Genomic DNA, 27852 nt, shown 5'->3' with positions numbered 1-27852 from the left:
GTGCGGGGGGAGCGAGGCAGGGTGTGCGGGGGGAGTGAGGCAGGGTGTGCGGGGGGAGCGAGGCAGGGTGTGCGGGGGGGGAGCGAGGCAGGGTGTGCGGGGGGGAGCGAGGCAGGGTGTGCGGGGGGGAGCGAGGCAGGGTGTGCGGGGGGGGAGCGAGGCAGGGTGTGCGGGGGGGGAGCGAGGCAGGGTGTGCGGGGGGGGAGCGAGGCAGGGTGTGCGGGGGGGGAGCGAGGCAGGGTGTGCGGGGGGGGAGCGAGGCAGGGTGTGCGGGGGGGGGAAGCAAGGCAGGGTGTGCGGGGGGGGTGAGGCAGGGTGTGCAGGGGAGGGGGGCGGGGTGGGGGGGTGAGGGGGGGGGGATGTCCGGTTGATTTACAAAAGGAAGAAAGCAAAGTAGAAAGATGGTGCATAGCATCGTTGATGCAGCCGTAACTTGTCTATCATCGTTTCATTGAACCTCCTTTTCCTCGAGTGACAAAGTCAACATGGATTTACAAAAGGTAAATCGTGCTTGACTAATCTACTGGAATTTTTTGAGGATGTAACTGGTAAAATAGATAAGGGAGAACCAGTGGATGTGGTGTATTTGGACTTTCAGAAGGCTTTCGATAAGGTCCCACATAAGAGATTAGCGTGCAAAATTAAGGCACATGGGATTGGGGGCAAGGTATTGACTTGGATAGAGAACTGGTTGGCGGACAGAAAGCAAAGAGTTGGAATAAACCAATCGTTTTCCGAGTGGCAGGCAGTGACTAGTGGGGTACCGCAAGGATCGGTCCTAGGACCCCAGCTGTTCACAATATATATTAATGATGATCTGGACGAGGGAATTGGATGTAATATCTCCAAATTTGCAGACGACACAAAGCTGGGTGGGAGGGTATGCTGTGAGGAGGATGTCGTGAAACTCCAGTACGATTTGGACAGGTTGGGTGATTGGGCAGAAACATGGCAAATGCACTATAATATGGATAAATGTGAGGTTATCCACTTTGGTGGCAAAAACAGGAAGGCAGATTATTATTTGAATGGCAATAGATTGGGAGAAGGGGAAGTGCAAAGAGACCTGGGTGTTCTTGTGCACCAGTCGCTGAAAGTAAGCATGCAGGTGCAGCAGGCGGTTAAGAAGGCAAATGGTATGTTGGCCTTCGTAGCAAGAGGGTTCGAGTACAGGAACAAGGATGTCTTGCTACAGTTGTACAGGGCCTTGGTGAGACCGCACCTTGAATATTGTGTGCAGTTTTGGTCGACTTACCTGAGGAAGGACGTTCTTGCCATGGAAGGAGTGCAGTGAAGATTCACCAGGCTGATACCTGGGATGGCAGGAATGACGTATGAGGAGAGATTGTGTCGATTGGGCTTATACTCACTGGAGTTTAGAAGATTTTGAGGGGATCTCATCGAAACCTATAAAATTCTGTCAGGCCTGGACAGACTAGATGCAGGAAGGATGTTTCTGACGGCCGGGGATTCCAGAACCAGGGGTCATAGTCTAAGGATAAGGGGTAAGCCATTTCGGACAGAAATGAGGAGGAATTTCTTCACCCAGAGAGTGGTGAACCTGTGGAATTCTCTGCCACAGAGGGCGGTGGAGGCCAGTTCATTAAATATATTCAAGAAAGAGTTGGATATATTTCTTAAGGCTAAAGGGATCAAGGGATATGGGGAGAAGGCAGGGACAGGGTACTGAATTTGGATGATCAGCCATGATCTCATTGAATGGCGGAGCAGGCTCGAAGGGCCGAATGGCCTACTCCTGCTCCTATCTTCTATGTTTCTATGAGTGCTGGTCACCACATTACCAGAGAGGGTGCAGAGGAGATTTACCAGGATGTTGCCAGTACTGGGGAATTCTAGCTATGAGGAAAGATTGGATAGGCTGGGGTTGTTTTCTTTGGAACAGAGGAGGCTGAGGTGAGATTTAATTGAGGTGTATACAATTATGAGGGGCTTAGATCGGCACTTAGAAACTAATAGTAAGATTGGGCAGAGTCAACATGGATTTATGAAAGGGAAGTCCTGTTTGACAAACCTACTGGAGTTCTTTGAGGATGTAACTAGTGGAGTAGACAAAGGGGAACTGGTGGATGTGGTGTATCTAGATTTTCAGAAGGCCTTCAATAAGGTCCCACACAAGAGGTTGGTGAACAAAATTAGGGCACATGGAATTGGGGATAATATACTAGCATAGATTGAGAATTGGTTAACAGACAGAAAACAAAGAGTAGGGATAAACGGGTCTTTTTCAGGATGGCAGGCTGTGACTAGTGGGGTACCGCAAGGATCGGTCCTTGGGCCCCAGCTATTCACAATCTATATGAATGATTTGGATGAGGGGACTAAATGTAACATTTTCAAATTTGCTGATGACACAAAGCTAGGTGGCAGTGTCAGTTGCGAAGAGGATGTGAAGAGGCTTCAAAGGGAACTCGACAGGCTCAGTGAGTGGACGAGAACATGGCAGATGGAATATAATGTGGATAAATGTGAAGTTATCCACTTTGGTAGAAAAAACAGAAAGGCAGAGTATTTCCTAAATGGTGAAAGATTGGGGAATGCAGATGCTCAAAGGGACCTGGGTGTCCTTGTACATGAGTCACTGATTTTAAGCTTATGCCCCTTGGTCCTAGACTCCACCAGCTGCGGAAAAGTTTTTCTCTATCTACCCCATCAATTCCTGTCAAAAGCCTAAAAACACCTCTTAACCTTCTATATTTCCCCCCCCCCCACCCCACCCCACACAATGATCAGCCAGCACAACAGTAACGCACGGCCGACAGCCGCTCAGGCACAACTCCCTATAACTGAGTCAAGCTAGAAGCAGAGATCCGAATCTGAATGCAAGGGGCTAGAAATTGGGTGCTGACGTAAAGTGGGCAGTGACGTAAGAAAACTACTAGGCACTTGGTCTAAGCGTTAAACAAAGCTTTAATCAACTGTTTCACAACATGGGGGTCTAGTTGTGTCCTTCACTAGTTCCTGTTAAGAATGTCCTGCGCAAGCTGGGCCCGTGCCCGAGTATTTATACTCTCCCTGGACAGCGCCACCCGTAGGTCGCTCAGTATTATTTCATAAGTCTTTCTTTCATGAATGACTGATTCATGTCAGGCGGTATCGCGTGGTTCACCTGTTATACACCCAGCCTGATATTCAGATCCATTAAAGTTAATGGAAGCGAATGTCAGGCCAGGCGTATGTGATACCGCCTGCTCTGCGCTACCACCCCAGGATGAATTTCTAACCCCTAGCTTTTTTTAAAAACAAAAACAACTTGTATTTCTATAGCGCCTTTAATGTAGTAAAATGTCCCAAGGCGCTTCACAGGAGCGATTATCAGACAAAAGTTGGCACCGAACCACATAAGGAGACATTAGAACAGGTGACCAAAAGCTTGGTCAAAGAGGTAGGTTTTAAGGACGGTGTTAAAGGAGGAGAGAGAGGTAGAGACGCGGAGAGGTTTAGGGAGGGAATTCCAGAGCTTAGGGCCCAGGCAGCTGAAGGCATGGCCACCAATAGTGGAGCAGTTAATATCGGGGATGCTCAAGAGGGCAGAATTAGAGGAGCGCTGATATCTCGGGGGTGGTTGTGGGGCTGAAGGAGATTACAGAGAATAGGGAGGGGCGAGGGCCATGGAGGGATTTGGAAACAAGGGCGAGAATTTTGAAATCGAGGCGTTGCTTAACCGAGAGCCAATGTAGGTCAGCGAGCACAGGGGTGATGGGCGAATGGGACTTGGTGCGAGTTAGGACACGGGCAGCCGAGTTTTGGATGACCTCAAGTTTACGTTGGGTGGAATGTGGGAGGCCGGCCAGGAGTGTGTTGGAATAGTCGAGTCTAGAGGTAACAAAGGCATGGATGAAAAACATTACAAAATTACTCTACCGAAACTTCTCTTCACCCTATCGTTGCTCTTCAAACATTTTTATAAAAAAAAATTAGTTGGGCCAACAACAAGCCTAAAATACTGATTGCTTGATATAAATATAAAACATTGTTTCTGAATACAGACCGTGTCTGCCTCTCCTCCACCTTCAAAGTTGTTCTTTTCCAGGTGTCCTTGAGGTTCAATAGGTATGTGTTTAAAGGCTCCTGCTCCTCCAAGTCCTCCCCCGGCACCACCACACTTGCAGAACAGCAACAGGAGAGGAACAACTGTGGATGAACAATTTGATAAGGTTAAAAATGCAATTCCTTAAAGCTGCCATAAAACTATGGTTCCTTGGCAGGGTGGGTGGGGAGGTGGTCGAAGGGGGTAAAGTATGGGCCCAATTTTGGTTGCTGTAACATCAACATAATTGTACGGTGTAAGAGTGGAAGTGTGCAGAGAGAATCTGTAATATTGGTTCTCTACCAATGGAATGATACGTACAAACATAAGAATTAGGAGCAGGAGTCGGCCATACGGCCCCTCGAGCCTGCTCCGCCATTCAATAAGATCATGGCTGATCTTCGACCTCAACTCCGCTTTCCCGCTCGCTCTCCATATCCCTTGATTCCCCTAGAGTCCAAAAATCTATCGATCTCAGCCTTGAATATACTCAACGACTCAGCATTCACAGTCCTTTGGGGCAGAGAATTCCAAAGATTCACAACCCTCTGAGTGAAGAAATTCCTCCTCATCTCAGTCTTAAATTGCCGACCCCTTATCCTGAGACAATGCCCCCTAGTTCTACAACACAGCACAGAAGGCCATTCGGCCCATGGCACCTGTGCCGGCTCTTTGAAAGAGCTCTCCAATTAGTCGCACTCACCTTGCTCTTTCCCCATAGCCCTGCACATTTTTCCTCCTTCATGTGTTAACTGTGTGGTTTCTATTTTCACAGGATGTGGGTGAGATCCCGGCTCTGATTGGGTTTGGTGGGAGTTCACTAGAGTTTTTGCAACAGTGGGGTTCCACAGGGCTCAGTACTCAGTCCCTTACTTTTTGTAGTATATATTAATGATTTAGTCTTAAATGTAGGGGGCATGATAAAGAAATTTGCAGATTATACAAAAATTGGCCGTGTGGTTGACAATGAGGAGGAAAGCTTTAGACTGCAGGAAGATATCGATGAACTGGTCAGTTGGGCAGAAAAGTGGCAAATGGAATTCAATCTGGAAAAGTGTGAGGTAATGCATTTGGGGAGGGGTAACAAGCCAAGGGAATACACAATTAATGGGAGAATACTGAGAGGCGTGGAGGAACAGAGGGACCTTGGAGTGCAGGTCCACAGATCCTTAAAGGTAGCAGGACAGGTGGATAAAGTAGTTAAAAAGGCATACGGGATACTTGCCTTTATTAGCCGAGGCATAGCATAGAAGAGATGGGGAGGTTATGCTTGAACTGTATAAAACACTAGTTAGGCCTCAGCTAGAATACTGCGTGCAGTTCTGGTCACCACATTACAGGAAGGATGTGATTGCACTAGAGAGGGTACACAGGAGATTTACGAGGATGTTGCCTGGGCTGGGGAATTTTAGCTATGAGGAAAGATTGGATAGGCTGGGGTTGTTTTCTTTGGAACAGAGGAGGCTGAGGGGAGACTTGATTGAGGTGTATAAAATTATGAGGGGCCTAGATAGAGTGGATAGGAAGGACCTATTTCCCTTAGCAGAGAGGTCAATAACCAGGGGGCATAGATTTAAAGTAATTGGTGGAAGGATTAGAGGGGATTTGAGAAAATAAATTTTCACCCAGAGGGTGGTGGGGGTCTGGAACTCACTGCCTGAAAGGGTGGGAGAGGCAGAAACCCTCATCACATTTAAAAAGTACTTGGATATGCACTTGAAGTGCCGTAACCTACAGGGCTACGGACCAAGAGCTGGAAAGTGGGATTAGGTTGGATGGCTCTTTTCCGACCGGCACAGACAAGATGGGCTGAATGGCCTCCTTCTGTCATAATGTTTCTATGATTCTATGACCCATCATGATACTGCCATACTTACAGTATTACAAAATATTACAAAGTATTATAAAGAACTGCAGGTTAATAAGGCCATTAAAAAAAGCAAACCAAGCACTAGGGTTTTATTTCTAGAGGGATAGAATTGAAAAGTAGGGAAGTTATGCTAAACCTGTATCGAACCTTGGTTAGACCACACTTGGAGTACTGCGTACAGTTCTGGTCGCCATATTATTAAAAAAGGATGATACCAGAAATGCGAGGATATATCAATCAGGAAAGGATGAACAGGCTGGGTCTCTTTTCTCTTGAAAAGAGAAGGCTGAGGGGTGACCTAATAGAGGTCTTTAAAATTATGAAAGGTTTTGATAGAGTGGATACAGAGAGAATGTTTCCACTTGTGGGGAAGAGCATAACTAGAGGCCGTCAATATAAGATAGTCACCAAGAAATCCAATAGGGAATTCAGAAGAAACTTCTTTACCCAGAGAGTGGTGAGAATGTGGAATTTGCTACCACAGGGAGTGGTTGAGACGAATAGTATAGATGCATTTAAGAGGAAGCTAGATAAGCATATGAGGGAGAAGGGAATAGAGGTTATGCTGATAGATTTAGATGAGGAAAGATGGGAGGAGGCTCAAGTGGAGCATAAACGCCGGCATGGACTGGTTGGGCCGAATGGCCTGTTCCTGTGCTGTATATTCTATGAAGTCCTATGTAAAGTATTACAAAGTATTTACAGCACAGAAACAGGCCATTCGCCTAACTGGTCCGTGCTGGTGTTTCTGCTCCACATGAGCCTCCTCCCACTTCTCTTCATCTCACCCCATCAACATATCCTTCTATTCCTTTCTCCCTCAGGTGTGTATCCAGCTTCCCCTTAAATGCATCTATACGATTCGCCTCAACCACTCCCTGTGGTAGCGAGTTCCACATTCTCGCCACTCTCTGGGTAAAGAAGTTTCTCCTGAATTCCCTGTTGGATTTATTAGTGACTGTCTTATATTTATGGCCCCTGGTTCTGGTCTCCCCTGCAAGGGGAAACATCTTCTCTGCATCTACCCTAGCAAACCCTTTCATAACCTTAAAGACCTCTATCGGGTCACTCCTCACCTTCAGCCTTCTCTTTTCTAGAGAAAAAGAGCCCCAGCCTGTTCAGTCTTTCCTGACAGGTATAATCTCTTAGGTCTGGTATTATTCTGGTAACTCATTTTTGCACCTTCTATAATATGGAGGCCAGGACTGTTCACAGTGCTCCAAGTGTGGTCTAACCAAGGTTCGATACAAGCTTAAAAAAACGTCTCTGCTTTTTAATTCTATCCATCTAGAAATAAACCTTGGCTGATGACCCCGGCAAAAGTGACCCCTTATTGTCAAACTGATTGGGAATTTGTGGGAAATGAGAAAGGGAGAAACATTATGGGCCAGAAATTCGGGTCCCCACGGGTGAGTATGCGCTGGGTACTTATGCGTAGGCCCAACGAAAGTGCCGGTTTCGTGCATGCACTGTGCATGCGCGGTAATCCGGAACTTCTGTTCCCTTAAAGGAAGGGGTTCACAGGTCGAACGCGTGCGCCGGAGAGGCAGCGCGTGCACCTGGAACTTCCGTTTTTTTTGCAGGTTTCTCCAGGAGGGTAAGTCTCCAGCAGCTATGCTTTTAAAAAGCAGTCGCAAGGCCTGCTTTTAACAAGGTAAGTGGTCAATTAATTAAAATTAAAACATTTTTTCCACAGGTTTATTATTTTTAAGTACTTTAAAGAAAGGTAAGTTTATTTTTAGCTCCGTTAGAAACCGTAATTAATTTTTTCAAAAATTTAAATTATTGTTTAATAGTTATTTTATGTAATTTATAGTTATTTTAAAAATGTGATTTTTAAAAAATTTATTTGAAGTTTTAGTTATGTTTTGGGGCTGAATTGTATTCATAGATTTGACAGGTCTTCCTGTTAAATCTATGAATACAGATTCCCTGCTACCATTGGCTCTCCATGGCCCACATGATCCCAGGGGACGCTTCGAACTAACTGCGCCCCTGGGATACGCAAGCACTGCGCGTCGGCAGTTGGAGCAGGCCCAGGATCGGAATCCCACGCGGGCCCACAGCTCAACGGCCGGCGCGCTAGGTAGGTGCAGGTCGGGGGCTTGCACCCGCGGGAAGCCTCCGACCCGAATTTCTGGGCCAATATATTCTCAACAGTGACTTTGCCATAAGCCAACCAGTAATAGCATCTACAGCCCCTTAATGTCCTTGTCAACTATAACAACATTAACAGGGAGTGGCTTAGGCCAATAGCATAGATGTATTTAAGGGAAAGCTAGATAAGCACATGAGGGAGAAAGGAATAGAAGGATATGGTGATAGGGTGAGATGAGGTAGGGTGGGAGTGTAGGATTCGCAAAAATCCATGAAATACAGTATACGGGTAGGGCCCCTGAAGTGGCCACATTGTGAGAACACAGAATGGAGTTGGCAGTTCTCATGGCCCAGTTCAAAAGGACACACACACAGTACCTTAAAGCAGTCTGAGTCATCATCGATTAGAAGAATCCAGAACCTTACTGTTTTTGATATTGTAATGTGGTTACAGCAGTAAACAAAACTATTAGCACCTGGAGGTGCGCTAATCGCTGGCAGAGCGGTAACCGATCTCAGAAACCGCTGAGCACACACAAACAGAGGGACACTAAACGGATTCCCATTATGGCAAAGCGGTAACCGATCTCAGAAACTGCTGAGCACACACAAACGAAGGGACACTAATCGGATTCCCATTAGTTCGATTTGCGAGCAGTTAAAATTAATGTGCTTGCTTTTGTTAAAGCAACCTTAACAAAGGAAAACGGTTGATTTGGCGCCAAGATTAGGGCCAGAAAAGAGTATAACCGTTCAGGTAAATCGTCAGCAAGCCAGTCTAAGATTCGACCAGAGTAAGGAAGACTCCTCCGGAGACGGTTCACACCGTGAAGTCCAAGTCCAGTTACAATCAGGAGTTCGAGGACCGTGCGGAACAGAAAACGGCTTGAGGATTTCGGAGGACTTCCAAAGTTTGTACAGGAGAGCGAGTCCAGGAGCCGGTCCCATAAGGAAGGTCGGAGGTCCCGGACGACACCAAGTAACAGGGTCCAGGAGCCGGTCCCATAAGGAAGATCGGAAATTCCAGACGTAACAAGAAGCACCAAGGTCCAGAAGGGTTTTGAAATTCTGGTGAGCTTAAAGGCCCAACTCTACCTAACTGACATAATTGAGGTATATTCAGTAACGGGAGGGTTTGTAACGTTAAGGGTATTTGTAAGTCAGGAGTGTGATTTATCCCTCGATGTGTCCGTGTGCTTCCCTCACCCCCGCTTTTAGCTTACCGCTATTTTAGAACTGTTTATATGCTTTAAAGTTATTTTTCTCAGTGTATAATTTGGTCCTCTGTGAGAAACGTTATTTTTCGTCTGCATTCATTCTTGCCATTTTTCTCTGTGTACATTCTCTTTCAAAAATAAAGATCGTTTTGATTTAAAACTCAATCTGTCTCATCTGACCATTTGTCTTCCGAGTCACGAGTTGGGCCAACACACAAAGGTTGTCTGGCAATAAGCCCAGTGTCTAGAACCGTGAGGGGGGAGCGCTTCAAAACCGCTCACGAGTAGTGCGAAAATCAAAACCGATTTAGCACACCATAAGCTCGTTAAAATGACCCCTTACAGAATGGCGACCGCGGCAGGACACTGGCTACAGAAACCTTGTGTGGTGGACAAAGACTCGGGTGAGACAGATGTGATGGAAGATAAGTTAGCTTCCTACGTGTGTGGGAAAGTCAATGTAGTGAAAAAATGGGTGTATGACATGTTAGGAGCCGAGCGTCCCCTAAAGGCAGCCGCTCAGTGGACGGCTAGTAAAAAGCACCGCAAGGGCATTGAGAAAGCGGTATGGCTCATGTGTTACAAAAAGCAGGTTCTGGTACTGGACCACGCGGTGGCCAGTAAAGAATCTAAGATTAGGCATTTGTCCCAAGAGCTGCAGGAAAAGGTTGCAGCAGAAGGGAAAGTGCTAGTGGCCCTGGAGGCAATAAGCCAAGAGAGGGCAGCGATGGTCCGGGATCATCGGGGGAAAGCAGAGCACATGGAAAGCCAGGCCGCTGAAGTACAGCGTGAGCACCAAGCCAGGGTAGAAAGGCTAAAGGGCAAGATAGCTGAGTTAGAGGGGAGTGCTAGTTTTAGGGTAGAACATGTTGAGTACCAAGCAAGAGAATCTAGGGAAAGAGAAAGGAAGTTAAAGGCGGAAATTAGCAGTCTCACGGGGGAACTTAAGGCACAGGAGGAGAAAGTAGCCGAGGTAAAAGCAGCTTATAAGGTGGCTTGCGCTCAGGGGTTTGAGGAAGCAGACCACGGCCCCTGTAGGCAGGAAATTGAAAGCCTACGTATGGAGTTGGCCAAAGCAAAGGGGATGATATGTCTCATTAGCCCAAAAATCGGCCAGGATGAATTTAACGGCAACCCAGTCAGGGCAGTCCCGCAGGCAGCCCCCAGAACAAAACGGGTTAGGGAGCCTGAGGTTGCACAGCCACCACCCCTAGCCCCTAGTTTTCCAGAGGTCTGGGAACAGGAGCAGGTGGGGGATGAAGAACCCCAGGTAGACCAGGCTAGCCCAAGAGAGAGTCAGGGACCGGGACCAGTGTACCCCGTTATACAGCGGAGGTACGGACCACCCGGTAACGACGGGGAAACTGGGGACATCCAGAACCAATTCCAGATTCCACACGGTATGCAACAATTGTGTTCCATGGTGAGCCACATCCCCAAGCTCACCATGAGGGGGGACCCTTCCCTGCACTTTAGGGAGATAGAGCAGGCGGCCTGTGTGCAGAAAGGGCCAAAATGATGCTGTTCTCCCTGGGTAGCGACCTCCTCCAGACGCTACCCGATGAGTGTAAGAGGGGTCAGGAGAATTATGGCAAGCTCAAGGAAGAGATCCTGGAGGCCATGGGGATGAACGAGGGGAGTCCGTTCTCCCGGGTAGAGAGAACAGTCCAGCTCCCCGGGGAATTCCCGCAGGCGTTCGCGGACAGGCTGTGGCCAGTCTACCAGGATGCGTGCCCGGGAATGCCGGCGCGAGCGCACCTGGACGGGGAACCGTTAGTTCACTGGCTAAGGTGCCTTATGAATAGCTCCCTGCCCCGCGTTCGAATGCAGTCAATGGCTTGGTTCGACCCCCGAAACCCTCTGACCACGGAGGCGACGGTAATCCGTCAACTCACAGTCACTTTTAGAAATGGTAGAGATAGTGAAACCCCCCCGAAAAATGGGAAGGTTTGTGAGGTCAGGCCTGGTGACCAGCCCCGTAAGGAGTGGCGCCAGGAAGGGAGCCGTCCCAACCAAAGCCGGCAAACTTGCTACGGTTGCGGAAAGGAAGGGCATTGGCGCAGGGACTGCAAAAATCCTTGGAAGGATAATAGGGAGAAGGTCCCAACTGCCCCAGCCCAAGCCCCGGCTACAACCCCGACCTCTGCCCCAGAAAAAGAAACGGAGCCAAATGCCCCTCAAGAGCTGCTGGACATGCTGCTAGCTTCAGTGAGATCATTGGTCCTCACAAAGGGTAAGATAGCAGCCACCACCGGTCCAGTAGTTCCCCCAACCCCTTCCCAAGGTGGCCCGCAATGACTGGAACCCGCGCAGCCCGTCTATCTGTGTGCGCTCCGGTATGACGGATGGAAGAGACCGCTCGTGCAGATGGAGGTAGAGAAGGGTACGGGGACTTATCTGTTGGATACGGGGGCTTCCTGCACCGTGATCCATACGGAGAATCCCACCGCCTCACCTCTGTCTAGCGGGGTTCCATACGTCTTATCGGGGTTCACAGGGGCAGAGCAGACGGGTGCGTTCTCCAGGCCGCTCTCGATCCGCTTGGGCACACTACACACAAAGTGGACATGTGTCCTGGCGAGATGGGACGCGGAGGGAGGTAAAGGGATCCTAGGGGCCGACTTCATCGTGGGCCATGGGATCCTCGTAGACCTCAGGAGCCATTGTCTTTGGGGGGCCAATACCGGGAAGGAAAGTGGAGTAGTGGTAATCCCGGGAAAGGATGGGAAGGGAACCCTGTGTACCATGAAGCCGAAAGGGAGCTACGACCTCGGTGAAATGATGGAGGGTATCCCGGTAGTATTTAGGGCCGAAGTGCAGGCTCAGTTAGGTGCGTTCGCCACGCACAAACACGACTGTGGGAGAGTCGTCAGCTTTGAGGTCAGGGTAGATGGGGATCCCATGGCCCGGCCCCAAAAGCAGTACAACTTCCCAAAGGAGGCAGAGGCTGATATGGAGGTGGCCGTATCAGCGCTGGTACAGCAGGGGGTGCTAAGGCCTATAGCCACCCATGTGAACTCTCCGCTTTGGCCGGTTAAGAAACCGGACAATTCCTGGAGGGCCACGGTGGACTATCGGGTGTTGAACAGCAACATCCCCGCATGTGCCCCCCACAGTGGCAGCAGTGGCCGACCTCATTGGGAGTATCCCCGCATCCGCGACCACGTTCACGGTGCTGGATATTTCCAATGGGTTCTGGTCAATCCCTGTGTGGAGGGAGGACCAGTATAAATTTGCCTTTACTTTTAAGGGGCAACAATATACTTGGAATTGCTTGCCACAAGGCTTCCACAATAGTCCCAGCATTTTCCACCAATGCATGGCGGACAGCCTGAAGGAGTTCAGTCAGCCCCTTCAGTTAGTACAGTACGTGGACGACCTGCTCCTGTTTACCGACACGGTCGGAGAGCACGGCCCACTGCTGGCTGAATTGTTGGAGCTGCTGACCCGAAAGGGGTTTAAGGTTAACCCAAAGAAGGCGCAGATCGGTCAGAAGGAAGTCAAGTTCCTGGGGCTGACCATCCGCGCCGGAGAAAGGGCCATCGATAGGGCTAGGGGGGAGGCGGTACAGGAGTTACCGGTCCCCGTCACTATAAAGGGTGTGAGGTCGTTTCTAGGGCTAACCGGGTACTGCCGAGGCTTCATGGAGGACTATGCGGCCATGGCAGCCCCGCTACTCCAACTCCTGCACAAGGGAGTGGAGTGGTCGTGGGATGAAGGATGCCAGGCCGCATTCGAGCTCCTAAAAAGGAAGCTGCAGACCGCACCGGCCCTGGGAGCGATAGATGGGCGAAGGGAGTTCTTCCTGGAGGTGGCGGCCAGCGGGGACAGTCTGAGTGCTGTGTTGCTCCAGGAGCGACATGGCAAGCTGAGACCCGTGGTTTACTCCTCCAGGGTGCTCACCGACGTGGAGAGGAGCTACTCGGTCTGTGAGCGGCACCTCTTGGCCACACACTGGGCTGTGAAAAGATCCGCCATCTTCACAGGCACCTCCCCCATCACCCTCCTCACACACCACACGCCTACCAAGATGCTGTTGGATGGGAGGATCAAGGATGGGACCGTGAGCAGTGCCCGCATTGCGCACTGGACCCTAATCCTCTCCCAAATGGATCTGCGGGTAAAAGGCCTGTGTGAGCCCAGATTAGCCACCAACCTGGCTTACCCTGGGACAGCCCATCGGTGTTCTGTAGAAGGGGTATGGGAGGTCGACGTGGGTCTCCGGGCTGGGATACACCCCACCGGTCGTGAGATCTACGTGGATGGTTCCAGCATGGTATCTGCTGGAAAACGGCTCACGGGGTGCGGAGTTTATGACCCGACGGCAAACATTGCGTTGGCAATTAAACTCCCCAGCACCATGAGCGCCCAGCAGGCAGAACTGTCCGCTGTGGCGTATGTGGTCACCCACCCCGAAGTCTTCCCTACCCCGTACACGATTTGCTCGGACAGCATGTTCACATGCAATTCGTGTACTGAGTACCTGGCCATCTGGTCCCGTCGTGGATTCACTTCTGCGGATGGGAGACCCTTGGTGGTCAAGCCCCTGCTGGAAAAGATCCTAGCAGCCGTGGGGGAGAAGGGTGAGGTCTTCATCCACAAAGTGAAGGCTCATTCCTCCACAGAACCTCACGGTCAGGGAAACCAGCGAGCTGACGCACTGGCGAGAGAGGGTGCCATGTCCGGCATTCTCTGGGACCCCTACGGGCCTGGACCAGTGGCAGCTGTAAAAGGCAGGGATGGGATTCAGAAGAGTGTAGGGGTAGCACTAGCCCCGGACCTCAAATTGGTCCAATCTCAGGAGCCTGCCCTGAGAGGGGTATTTAACGCAGTTAGCGAGGGGAAGAAAATGGAAGGCCCGTATGGTGCAGCATCCCTGTCCATAAGAGAGGGAATGCTGTTTAAAGAAGAGCAGTGGGTGGTGCCTCAGCAGCACCGGAGGGAATTCCTTCAACTGGCCCATGAGGGTCCGGGAGCAGGGCACCCCGGGCCTGAGGTCACTTGGCAGCGGGTAGAGCAGGCAGGATGGTGGCCAGGACTCCGGGAGGACGTCCGGGAGTTTTGCGCGAACTGTCTTGTGTGCGCGGCGAATAATCCTGACCCTCACAGGAGGAAGGTGCCAATGGGACACGTTAGGAGGGTAGAGGGACCATGGCAGTCAATCCAAATTGACTATATCGGACCCTTACCTGCCACCCAGGGAGGCTATAAGTATTGCCTCGTTCTGGTGGACGTGTTCTCTAAATGGGTTGAAGCCTTCCCCTGCCGAACAGCCACAGCGTTAGGAACTGCAAGAATCTTGGTGCGGGAGGTGTTCTCGAGATGGGGACTGCACCAGTTCGTGGAAAGCGATCAGGGAAGCCAGTTCACTGGCCAAGTCATGCAGAATACCCTGATGCTGCTGGGCATTCAAGGGAAATGGCACGTCGCCTACAATCTCCAGTCATCTGGGATTGTGGAGCGGATGAACCGCACCTTAAAAGAGAAAATAAGGAAGGAGATAATGGGTTCGCCCCAAAGGTGGGCAGAAGTCCTGCCTCTTATCCTCATGGGGGTCCGCGCCAGCCAATCAAAGAGTACGGGGTACTCTCCGCATGAGCTCATGACCGGCAGGGTCATGAGAACCCCCACTCATGTCCTGGCCCCAGTCCTAACGGAGGGGCAGCTAAGGGAGGTGAATCGGGACAAATTTGCCCGCACGCTCCTTGAACGCCTCCAAAGGATTTATGAGGGAGCCGCAGGTAACATGGGGAGGCAGCATCAGGGAAATAAAATGCTGCTCGAGCCCAGTAAAACCCATCGCTGGGAGGTAGGGGACCTAGTAATGGTAAGAAACTTCACCCGTGTGGGGAGTTTCGAGCCACTTTACATGGGTCCCTACAGTATTGTAGATCAGGCCAGCCCCATGGTCATAGAGTCATAGAGTTTTTCAGCACAGAAAGAGGCCCTTCGGCCCATCGTGTCTGCGCCGCCCATCCCTCCCTGTCCAGTCTAATCCCATTTTCCAGCATTTGGTCCATAGCCTTGTATGTAATGGCATTTCAAGTGCTCATCCAAATGCTTCTTGAATGTTGTGAGGGTTCCTGCCTCTACCACCCTTTCAGGCAGTGAGTTCCAGCTTCCAACCACCCTCTGGGTGAAAAAGTTCCTCCTCAAATCCCCCCTAAATCTCCTGCCCCTTACCCTGAATCTGTGCCCCCTTGTTATTGACCCCCCTACTAAGGGGAAAAGTTCCTCTTTATCTACCCTATCTATGCCCCTCATCATTTTGTACACCTCAATCAGGTCCCCCCTCAGCCTTCTTTGCTCCAAGGAAAACAACCCCAGCCTGTCCAGTCTCTCTTCATAGCTGAGGCGCTCCATCCCAGGTAACATCCTGGTGAATCTTCTCTGCACCCTCTCCAAAGCAATCACATCCTTCCTATAGTGAGGCGACCAGAACTGCACACAGTACTCCAGCTGTGGCCTCACCAGCGTTTTGTACAGCTCCATCATAACCTCCCTGCTCTTATATTCTATGCCTCTGCTAATGAAGGCAAGTATCCCATAAGCCTTTTTAACCACCTTATCTACCTGTTCCGCTGCCTTCAGGGAATTATGTACATGTACACCAAGGACCCTCTGACCCTCTGTACTTCCTAGGGTCCTACCACTCATTGTGTATTCCCTTGCCTTATTTGTCCGTCCAAAATGCATCACCTCGCACTTTTCCGGGTTAAATTCCATTTGCCACTTTTCCGCCCATCTGACCAACCCGTTAATATTGTCCTGCAGCCTGAGGCTTTCCTCCTCGCAATTTACCACCCCACCAATTTTCGTGTCATCCGCGAACTTACTGATCACACCCTTTACATTCTCATCCAAATCATTAATGTAGATCACAAACAGCAAGGGACCCAGCACCGATCCCTGAGGTACCCCACTGGACACAGGCTTCCAGTCACAAAAGCAACCTTCGACCATCACCCTCTGCCTCCTGCCACTCAGCCAGTTTAGGATCCAACGCGCCAAGGCCCCCTGGATCCCATGGGCTCTTACCTTCTTGACCAGTCTCCTATGCGGGACCTTGTCAAAAGCTTTACTGAAGTCCATGTAAACCACATCCACAGCATTTCCCTCATCCACACACCTAGTCACCCCCTCGAAAAATTCAATCAGATTGGTCAGACATGATTTACCCTTGACAAAGCCATGCTGACTATCCCCGATTAATCCTTGCCTCTCCAAGTGGAGACTAATTTTGTCCCTCAGAATTTTTTCCAATAATTTCCCTACCACAGATGTTAGGCTCACTGGCCTGTAATTCCCTGGTTTATCCCTGCTACCCTTCTTGAATAATGGTACTACATTAGCTGTTCTCCAGTCCTCTGGTACATCCCCTGTGGCCAGAGAGGTTCTGAAAATTTGTGTCAGAGCCCCTGCAATCTCCTCCTTTGCCTCACACAACAGCCTGGGATACATCTCGTCCGGGCCTGGGGATTTATCCACTTTTTGGCCTGCTAAAACCGCTAGTACCTCCTCCCTCTCGATGCTAATATGTTCAAGTATGTCACAGTCCCCTTGCCCGACTTCTATATCTACATCGTCTTTCTCCATAGTGAACACTGAGGCAAAAAATTCATTTAAAACCCCACCTACTTCATCTGGCTCTACACACAGCTTGCCACTTTGGTCCCTAATGGGCCCTACCCTTTCCCTGGTTATCCTCTTGCCCTTAATATACTTATAAAACATCTTAGGATTTTCCTCTATTTTGCTCGCCAGTGTTATTTCATGGCCCCTCCTCGCCCTCCTAATTTCCTTTTTAAGTATGCCCCTGCACCTCCTATACTCCTCTAGGGCTTCCACCGTCTTTTGTCTTTTGTAACTGCCAAAAGCCCCCCTTTTTTTCCTAATGCATTTTTGTATATCCCTTGTCATCCAAGGTTCCCTTTGCTTGTTGGTCCCACCCTTGACCTTTACAGGAACATGTTGGTGTTGTACTCTCTCTATTTCCCTTCTGAAAGCCTCCCACTGTTTTGATGTGGATTTTCCTATAAGTAGCTGCTCCCAGTCCACTTTTGCCAGATCCTGTCTTATCTTATTAAAATCGGCCTTCCCCCAATTTGGTGTATGCTGTGAAACTGCCCCGGCGCACTAAATGGTTTCACATTAACCAATGTAAACTGTTTAAACCGGAGGCAGGGAAACAGGCAGCAGGGGCTGAAAAGGCCAGTAAAGAATCAAACGCTGTAGGGGAGCTGCAGCCACAGGTCACACAGGCTGGACGTGCAGCCTGCGTGAGGGGAGGAGTTGTCCCATCTAAGCGGGAGACTCCCCCATTATTCTGGGACCCAGGAGGGGAGGAGCCGGAGGTCCTAGGTCCTGTCCCTGGCCAAAGTGAAGCCGAGTCGGAGGACGAAGGTCCCGTCCCCGACAGCGGTGAAGGGGAGGAGCCAGAGGTTTTAGGTCTTGCCCCTCAGTGTAGCATTGAAAAGGTCTGGTTGCCGGTTACTGTAAAAAGATACCCCCGTAGGAAAGCTGGGGGAATTTTAAACAGTTCACAGCCAGCAGCTACAGGCTGCTAGGGACCAGCAGCTGAAACTGAGGTGGGAACGCCGCAGGGGGAGGCCTGCGACAGTCCCCACAGATTTTAAGCTGGCCGTCCGGAGACGGACGACACATGTACATACACCATACGGTTGCTAAGTAAGGTTTTAGTTATTTGTAAATTTAGTATGTATGTATAAGGTTTTTCTGAGGTATGGTGGCATTTTGGAACGGTACAGAGTGGCAAGTTAAGTGAGCTAGGGTCGCGGGACCCACTCACCCCACACCCAAGCCGAGGAGCCCAAGGAGCCCGGCTCGAACATTCTCTTTTATCTCTCCAACAGATATTAATCCAATGATGCTACTAAGAGGCATCATCCTCGCGGCCCTGGTGGGCCTCAACATCGCGTGGCGAGGGGAGACGGAGGATCACCACATCTTCGGATGTACCGGGGAAATGGCGCCCCTGGCTCACGACGGGCAGGGCCTGCGCAAGGCAGAGGAAGTCGCCGGATATACCCACGAGGGCAACTGGCCGGGTTGGCTGGGATCGAACGCCACTAAATACTCTAATGGCATTGGTTTCACTTATGGGGAAGTCTCACTATTGTGTCCGCGGGTCACGATCAAGGCCACGCGGATCAGTGTTACTGTGGGAAAACGAATTTGTTTAACGTGCAGGGAGAACGTCCCCCTGGATAGGTGGTGGTGGCTCAGGAAACTGAGCAAGGACATGGGGAACCCCAGAGGACAGTGGGAAAGGTTAGGGAACAACACTCACCGGACCATCACAGGGACCCAGGGAGGGCCGACAGTGTGCTGGGATAAATGGTGGGAACCCGATCAAGGGATTTACGTATGTATGTGGGGTTCAGGAAAAGTCTGCCCGCAGGTGTTTCCATCATTTTCCACAGCCAGTGGCAAGATAACGGGAGGGGGATGGACTGGGAATCGCGCTTGGACGCATGCGCGGTCCCCTACTCCCCAATCGCAGTTAATGCCACTGAGTTAGTGACCCGCCCCCGACAGCCCCTGCCCACGACCCAGACACCACGGACGGTAACAGAGGGGTGCCCCACCACCACCACCAAGGGACCGGGGAACAGTTTAGTTTTAGTTCCGACTGATCAAATGGCTTACTAGGGGGTCCATTACGCGATGGCCTCCGTCATCCTCAACCTGACCGAGGTGCACCTGCCGGAATGGTGCCCCGTAGAAACAGGAAGGCTATATCAGGCCCTGCTAAAAGAGACCCTGCAGAAGTTCTTTGAATTTGACTTCGCAAGGGTCAACAGAACCAAGCTGTATACCGAAAGCCACAAGCAATGGGAACAAGCAGGAAGACTAAAAAGGGGCACCGTGAACGACTGGTTCACAGGGTTTAACACTGGGTCGTCCATCATAAATAGTATGGACGACATTGAACTGCAGCAGCAGGTCAACGGGTTAAAGACCCAGTTGAAGGGAATCCTCACGGACGAAAATCGGGTGGTGGGTTCGGAGCTCCATGAGGATCAGGCTATGACTCTCCACTTAAAAGAGATCATAGCAGAGCTGGAGAAGCAGGCTCGGACGGTCAACGCTCTCATTAGGGAGGACAGGAACGCCTCAGATCAGGCTGCCCAGAATGAGGTGTGCGTACTATACGGAGCATGGTTGCTGGGCGAGGGCCGCAGCAATCTGGAGGACTTGAAACAGGGTTTGGTCCCCTCCTGGATCAGTAACAAACACCTCGCAGCCCTCCACCCTTTTGAGAACGCGTTAAGTCCATGCCAGCTCCGGCTCGCTTCTGAGGCCTACCCAGTCCCGGTGGACTGTGGTCGCTCCAACCACACCATCATGGGGGTCGTCGTGCGGATCCCCATAATGAGCAGGACAGCCCGACCTGCGCCGGTGTATAGGGTGGTGAACATTGGAGTCATTCGGGGGGGGGGAGCTCATGTCCGATTTGCAGAGGTCCCACCCTACGTCATTAAGTGGGAGCATGCTATGATGGGGACTGACTTCTCGGGGTGCCGTAGCCGGGGAGCACACATAATCCTGTGTCCCCAGCACTTGAATGCCTATTCAATACCACAATGCGGGTTCAGGTCTGCTGACGCTAAGCCTATCAATTGCACTATGGAAGCCATGGCACAGGGCCATGTTCCCCCACAGGTGACATACATAGGAGGTGGGACATATTGTGTCACCACCGCAGCGTCTCACTACCGGCACGGACAGCACGGCTGGTGCGCGGTCAGTGACAGCAGCTTCTGTTTTAAACCCGAGGCAATAGTTCAAGTGGCACAGCTGCAGATTATCCCGATCCCCGAACCATCCACTGTTCACCTTACCGTTAAGGAGAATTTCACTGATCTCCAAAAGTATGTAGCACATTTTGGTTTTACGATTCCCCCTCTCCCAGAACACCTGACCGCACTGCTCAAAGCGGTCGCCATCTCGCAGAAACACTTTTTCACTTTGGAACAAAAGACAGTTGATATAGGGGAAGAAATTCCGGATATAGTGGTTCCACCGTGGTGGGACCTTTTTGATAATATAGAGGTCCCATCATGGATCCGACTGGCTTCCCACATTTTGGTGGTGTGCCAACTGGGGATAGTTTTGTACCTGGTCTGTGTACAGTGCAGAAGGAAGGGACACAGCAGGGAATTCCCTAGTCAGCCGAATTGGCGGGGCCACTATGTCAGTATAAACGGGGAGTCGCCCGTGTAATTACTGTTGTTTTAATATTTTGGATTGTTCTGTACCTTGTTTGATTTCGCATTATATTGTATTATGATTATTCTGTTATGACTCTAGGTGAGTCTGTATATTGTTTAAAGGTTTGTCTCCAATAGGAAATGTTTTCTCAAACTTCGTTGTTCGGAATGAGGAAAGTGCGGGCGAGGTACACTCCTTAGGCAAGGTAAATTACAGGGAAGGTCAGTTGGAGAGGGAACGGATTTGTGCTCACCCAAAGACATTTTATGATACAAAGACGATTGAAGATGCTCATTGTATCACAGGGGGGACTGTAGGATTCGCAAAAATCCATGAAATACAGTATACGGGTAGGGCCCCTGAAGTGGCCACATTGTGAGAACACAGAATGGAGTTGGCAGTTCTCATGACCCAGTTCAAAAGGACACACACACAGTACCTTAAAGCAGTCTGAGTCATCATCGATTAGAAGAATCCAGAACCTTACTGTTTTTGATATTGTAATGTGGTTACAGCAGTAAACAAAACTATTAGCAACTGGAGGTGCGCTAATCGCTGGCAGAGCAGTAACCGATCTCAGAAACCGCTGAGCACACACAAACGGAGAGACACTAAACGGATTCCCATTATGGCAAAGCGGTAACCGATCTCAGAAACTGCTGAGCACACACAAACGAAGGGACACTAATCGGATTCCCATTAGTTCGATTTGCGAGCAGTTAAAATTAATGTGCTTGCTTTTGTTAAAGCAACCTTAACAAAGGAAAACGGTTGATTTGGCGCCAAGATTAGGGCCAGAAAAGAGTATAACCGTTCAGGTAAATCGTCAGCAAGTCAGTCTAAGATTCGACCAGAGTAAGGAAGACTCCTCCGGAGACAGTTCGCACCGTGAAGTCCAAGTCCAGTTACAATCAGGAGTTCGAGGACCGTGCGGAACAGAAAACGGCTTGAGGATTTCGGAGGACTTCCAAAGTTTGTACAGGAGAGCGAGTCCAGGAGCCGGTCCCATAAGGAAGGTCGGAGGTCCCGGACGACACCAAGTAACAGGGTCCAGGAGCCGGTCCCATAAGGAAGATCGGAAATTCCAGACGTAACAAGAAGCACCAAGGTCCAGAAGGGTTTTGAAATTCTGGTGAGCATAAAGGCCCAACTCTACCTAACCGACATAATTGAGGTATATTCAGTAACGGGAGGGTTTGTAACGTTAAGGGTATTTGTAAGTCAGGAGTGTGATTTATCCCTCGATGTGTCCGTGCGCTTCCCTCACCCCTGCTTTTAGCTTATCGCTATTTTAGAACTGTTTATATGCTTTAAAGTTATTTTTCTCAGTGTATAATTTAGTCCTCTGTGAGAAACGTTATTTTTCGTCTGCATTCATTCTTGCCATTTTTCTCTGTGTACATTCTCTTTCAAAAATAAAGATCGTTTTGTTATAAAACTCAATCTGTCTCATCTGACCATTTGTCTTCCGAGTCACGAGTTGGGCCAACACACAAAGGTTGTCTGGCAATAAGCCCAGTGTCTAGAACCGTGAGGGGGGAGCGCTTCGAAACCGCTCACGAGTAGTGCGAAAATCAAAACCGATTTAGCACACCATAAGCTCGTTAAAACGACCCCTTACAGGAGGAGGCTCGTGTGGAACAGAAACACTGGCATGCACCCATTGGGCCGAATGGCCCATTTCTGTGCTGTAGACTCTTTTACTTACGTAGTAACAATAAAGCTCCCAGAGCCATGAGACCACCCGCAGGAACGCCGAGGCCGGCTTTGCGTGATCCGATCTGCGAAATCCTATCCGGGGAGCAGGTGATGTCATTGCCAACGCACTCGATCACCTTCACGACCACGTTTTGTACATTGCCAGACCCTTGATTATCTTCAACCTTTATCGGAACGGTAAACGTATTGGGCCACAAGTCTTTCAACGGCCGGAGCTCAATACTAGTATCTTTTGAAAAGAGAAAGGGAGGGCAGTAGAGAGCATTAGTCACAACAAATAAACAACAGCTTGTCTTTATATAGCGCCTTTAACGTAGCAAAACATCCCAGGAGCGATTATCGAAAAAATAACAGAGCCACATAAGGAGATATTAGGGCAGGTGACCAAAAGCTTAGTCAAAGAGATGGTTTTAAGGAGCGTCTTAAATGGAGGAGAGAGTGAGGCGGAAAGGTTTAGGGAGGGAATTCCAGAGCTTAGGGCCTTGGCAACAGAAGGCACGGCCGCCAATGGTTGAGCGATTAAAATCGGGGATGCTCAAGAGGGCAGAATTAGAGGAGCGCAGATATCTCGGGGGGTTGTGGGGCTGGAGGAGATTACAGACATAGGGAGGGGCAAGGAGGCCATGGAGGGATTTGAAAATCGAGGCGTTGCTTAACCGGGAGCCAATGTAGGTCAGCGAGCACAGGGGCGACGGGTGAACTGTTAACACCACAATTTTAAGAAAAGCGTCTGCTTACAAAAAGGCTCTCAATTCCACTGTAAAAAAAAAAGGCTAAAGGGTGACCTGATAGAGGTCTTTAAAATTATGAAGAGTTTCAATAGGGTAGACGCAGAGAAGATGTTCCTACTTGTGGGGAAGAGCAAAACTAGAGGCCATCAATATAAGATAGTCACTGACATGAATCAGTCATTCATGAAAGAAAAACTTATGAAATAATACTGAGCGGCCTACGGGTGGCGCTGTCCAGGGAGAGTATAAATACTCGGGCACGGGCCCAGCTTGCGCAGGACATTCTTAACAGGAACTAGTGAAGGACACAACTAGACCCCCATGTTGTAAAACAGTTGATTAAAGCTTTGTTTAACGTTTAGACCAAGTGCCTCGTAGTTTTCTTACATCAGTCACCAAGAAATCAAATAGAGAATTCAAGAGAAACTTCTTTACCCAGAGAGTGGTGAGAATGTGGAACTCACTACCGCAGGGAGTGGTGGAGGCGAATAGCACAGATGCATTTAAGGGGAAGCTGGATAAACACATGAGGGAGAAAGGAATAGAAGGATATGCTGATAGTGTGAGATGGAGAGGGGTGGGAGGAGGCTCGTGTGGAGCATAAACACCGGCATAGACCAGTTGGGCTGAAAGGCCTGTTTCTGTGCTGTGCACTCGGTGTAATTCGATGTAAATCAGATACACCCTCTGAAACGTTACTTCGCCACCCCTTCTTACCATCTTTGCGTAAAATCTTCCATTTCTCCGTTATGCCTGGTTCATTAGCAAGTGTGTAATGATAAGGAGCAGCGTTTGGATATGAATCTGCGTCAAACGCATCGACAGTCAAAGACTTGGCTTTGTCACACATGCAAGGCTGTAGATCGCTAATGATGGGAATATTATCATTTTCATCGTCTACATCAATAACCACCGTACCCGTGGCTGTTCTGGAAACAGCTCCTGCGAAACAGAAAAAGAAAACACAATTATTTTTTCCCCCCCAGTAAAACGAAAAACAAAAACGCTGGAAATCTGAAATAAAAAAAATAATTAGGAGGCGCTATAAAACACTCAGCGGCTGCGGAGAGACACACAAAGAGTTACCGGCCCCGATATTGAAGGGAAGTGCATGGGGGGGGTGGGGGGGGGGGGTGGGGGGGAGCATGGCAGGAGGGAGAAACTGGCGATTGACTCCAACAATCGGTGTTGGGGGAGGGGGGGCGGGCGGAGGGGTTCGGAGCTCAGCAATCAGGAGAGAGGGAGGCTCGGGGTCAGGGGGGGCTGATCGAGGAAATGAGAGGCTGTGATGCAGGTGCAGCAGGCGGTTAAGAAGGTAAATGGTATGTTGGCCTTCGTAGCGAGAGGGATTGAGTACAGGAACAAGGATGTCTTGCTGCAGTTGTACAGGTCCTTGGTGAGACCACATCTTGAGTATTGTGTGCAGTTTTGGTCGCCTTATCGGAGGAAGGATGTTCTTGCCATGGAGGGAGTGCAGCGAAGATTCACCAGGCTGATACCTGGGATGGCAGGAATGACGTATGAGGAGAGATTGGGTCGATTGGGCTTATACTCGCTGCAGTTTAGAAGAATGAGAGGGGATCTCATTGAAACTTATAAAATTCTAACAGGACTAGACAGACTAGATGCAGAAAGGGTGTTCCCGATGGCGGGGGAGTCCAGAACCAGGGGTCACAGTCTAAGGATAACGGGTAAGTCATTTAGGACTGAGATGAGGAGGAATTTCTTCACCCAGAGAGTGGTGAACCTGTGGAATTCTCTACTACAGAAGGCAGTTGAGGCCTATTCATTAAATATATTCAAGAAGGAGTTAGATATATTTCTTAAGGCTAAAGGGATCCAGGGATATGGGGTGAAGGCAGGGACAGGGTAGTGAATTTGGATGATCAGCCATGATCTCATTGAATGGCGGAGCAGGCTCAAGGGGCCGGATGGCCTACTCCTGCTCCTATCTTCTATGTTTCTATGTGATTGGCCTAGAGGGATTGGGGGCGGGGGGGGGGGGTGGTGAGCACTCCCTGCTCCTCATGGCCCACAACGAGTGCTCTGAAGAGCACTTGCCTGCTGGATCCGGCTGCTCCCGTCTCCATTCCGCTGCCGGGATTCCCGAGCCCTGGGAAACCCGGCCAGCATCCGCTCAATTTAAATCAGGCTCCCAACAGCACTGCGGGAGCCTGATTTAAATATTATAATGAGGTGCCACGCCCCGCGAGCCACCAGCTGCGCAACCCGCCGCTGTAAAATTGGCAGCAGACGCGTCTACGGCAGATTGGGGCCACGTTTAGCGATTTTACATTTTTAACCCCCTCCACCCCTCCCCAGACCCTATCCTGCCCATTGTGGGAGGGTTAATATGAATGTTTCAGGTCGGTCACCTCCTCATCAGAACTGGAATGTTAATTTCCCACATTACAACAAAAGTACTTCATTGGCTGTAAAGCACTTTGGGATGTCCTGAGGTTGTGAGAGGCGCTATAGAAATGCAAGTCTTTCTTCCTTTCTTTCAAATGGGACAAACATGGAAACAAAAGATGCGCCCAGAGGAGGTCAGAAAGTCCAAGAGAAAATGGGTGATTAAAATCTAAAGTTGTTAAAAGAGCCAGATAGCTGTAAAGTGCATATAACAACAACTTATATTTATATAGCGCCTTTAACATAGTAAATGTAGTTTCCTACATTGCAACAGTGACTACACTTCAAAAAGTACTTCTACAAAAGCAAAATACTGCGGGTGCTGGAAATCTGAATTAAAAACAGAAAATGCTGGAAATACTCAGCAGGTCAGGCAGCATCTGTGGAGAGAGAAACAGAGTTAACGTTTCAGGTCGATGACCCTTCGCCAGTTCTGACTGAAAGCTCAGAAGCTGAGTTTCTCCCTTGCAATCGAAACTGTGCCCATTTTGCTGATGCCAAGTTACACCCAAGTATTGGTCGCCTTATCTGAGGAAGGATGTTCTTGCCATGGAAGGAGTTCAGCGAAGATTTACCAGACTGAAACCTGGGATGGCAGGAATGATGTACGAGGAGAGATTAGGTCGATTGGGCTTATACTCGCTGGAGTTTAGAAGAATGAGAGGGGATCTCATTGAAACTTATAAAATTCTAACAGAACTAGACAGACTAGATGCAAGACGGATGTTCCCAATGGCGGGGGAGTACAGAACCAGGGGTCACAGTCTAAGGATAAGGGGTAAGCCATTTAGGACTGAGATGAGGAGGAATTTCTTCACCCAGAGAGTGGTGAACCGGTGGAATTCTCTGCCACAGAGGGCAGTGGAGGCCAATTCATTAAATATATTCAAGAAGGAGTTGGATATATTTCTTGAAGCTAAAGGGATCAAGGGATATGGGGAGAAAGCAGGGACCGGGTACTGAATTTGGATGATCAGCCATGATCTCATTGAATGGCGGAGCGGGCTCGAGGGGCCGAATGGCCTACTCCTGCTCCTATCTTCTATGTTTCTATCCTACCAACTGCATTAGAATACGCCCGAAATTAAAATGGGTGCAAACCACCAGGGGACAAGAAAATGCCGAACCCACACCGGTATATTGCTGATGAAGGGTCGTCGACCTGAAACGTTAACACTGGTTTTTCTCTCTCCACAGATGCTGCCCGTCCAGCTGAGCGTTTTTCAGCATTTTCTCCTTTTATTCCAGTATGTTTCTTCGCTGAGTTCTTAAAATTTGAACTTTCGATTCACTTAAACTACCGTTCAGACACACCAGCAGCGGGTGCATTACAGACCCTGCAATCAGGCCAAGCTTTTCAATTTTTATCATGATTTATGCTTTGCCATAAAAATGCATTAAAAGATAAAAATAACAGAGCAGGCATCAGTGAGGATAAATTTTTCTTTTTAAAACACTCAAAAAATTACAATTGAAAAGGAGAAATTTGCAGGGGCTGTGGGGGAAAGAGCAGGGGTGGGGGGGGGGGCGGTAGTGGGACTAATTGGAGAGCTCTTTCAAAGAGCCGGCACAGGCACAACGGGCCGAATGGCCTCCTCCTGTACTGCATCATACTATTCCATGAAAAAATGACTGTCTGAAATGGTAATCGGCAGCTCCTCAGCAATAGCTACACAGGCTGACGGGCAACGGAATTGGCAACGGGAAAATAACATCCAAAAATGCTCCACTTTATCGGTGTCTGTAGAATCTATCGGCTCGTGGGCGGATGGTTAACAGCGCACAATCCTCATTGAAACACTCGACAGGGTAGATGCCGAGAGGTTGTTTCCCCCTGGCTGGAGAGTCTAGAACGAGGGGTCACAGTCTCAGGATAAGGGGTCGGCCATTTAAGACTGAGATGAGGAGGAATTTCTTCACTCAGAGGGTTGTGAATCTTTGGAATTCTCTACCCCAGAGGGCTGTGGATGCTCAGTCGTTGAGTATATTCAAAGCGGAGATCGATAGATTTTTGGATTCTAGGGGAATCAAGGGATATGGAGATCGGGCAGGGAAGTGGAGTTGAGGTCGATGATCAGACATAATCTTATTGAATGGTGGAGCAAGCTCGAGGGGCCGTGTGGCGGAGCGGGCTCGAGGGGCCGTGTGGCGGAGCGGGCTCGAGGGGCCGTGTGGCGGAGCGGGCTCGAGGGGCCGTGTGGCGGAGCGGGCTCGAGGGGCCGTGTGGCGGAGCGGGCTCGAGGGGCTGTGTGGCGGAGCGGGCTCGAGGGGCCGTGTGGCGGAGCGGGCTCGAGGGGCCGTGTGGCGGAGCGGGCTCGAGGGGCCGTGTGGCGGAGCGGGCTCGAGGGGCCGTGTGGCGGAGCGGGCTCGAGGGGCCGTGTGGCGGAGCGGGCTCGAGGGGCCGTGTGGCCGACTCCTGCTCCTAATTCTTTTGTTCTCATAAGCACTGGAATATCGGCTGCCTAGCGCTACTTCGTTAATCCTCTTTTTATCCTTCTCCAAGAAGCTATTGGGGCTTCCCTC

At 49.9% G+C, this 27852-nt stretch overlaps 1 protein-coding gene across 1 annotated transcript in view; it reads right to left on the bottom strand.

The window, feature by feature from the left end:
• The window catches only part of LOC147114526 (desmoglein-2-like), a 91465-nt gene that overhangs the window by 17940 nt on the left and 45673 nt on the right, over positions 1–27852 (bottom strand). Inside the window, exons 12-14 of the mRNA XM_085992261.1 lie at positions 23635–23859; positions 22176–22415; positions 4010–4152 (exon numbers count right to left, since the gene is read on the bottom strand). Coding sequence (XP_085848387.1) covers positions 4010–4152; positions 22176–22415; positions 23635–23859 — 608 coding nt within the window. The remainder of the gene's footprint in view (positions 1–4009; positions 4153–22175; positions 22416–23634; positions 23860–27852) is intronic.

The sequence above is a fragment of the Somniosus microcephalus genome, chromosome 7 (genome assembly GCF_052327205.1).
Source record: "Somniosus microcephalus isolate GS21.2 chromosome 7, FLI_Smic_1.0, whole genome shotgun sequence".
NCBI classification, from domain to species: domain Eukaryota; kingdom Metazoa; phylum Chordata; class Chondrichthyes; order Squaliformes; family Somniosidae; genus Somniosus; species Somniosus microcephalus.
This window is presented reverse-complemented; position numbering and strand designations above follow the sequence as displayed.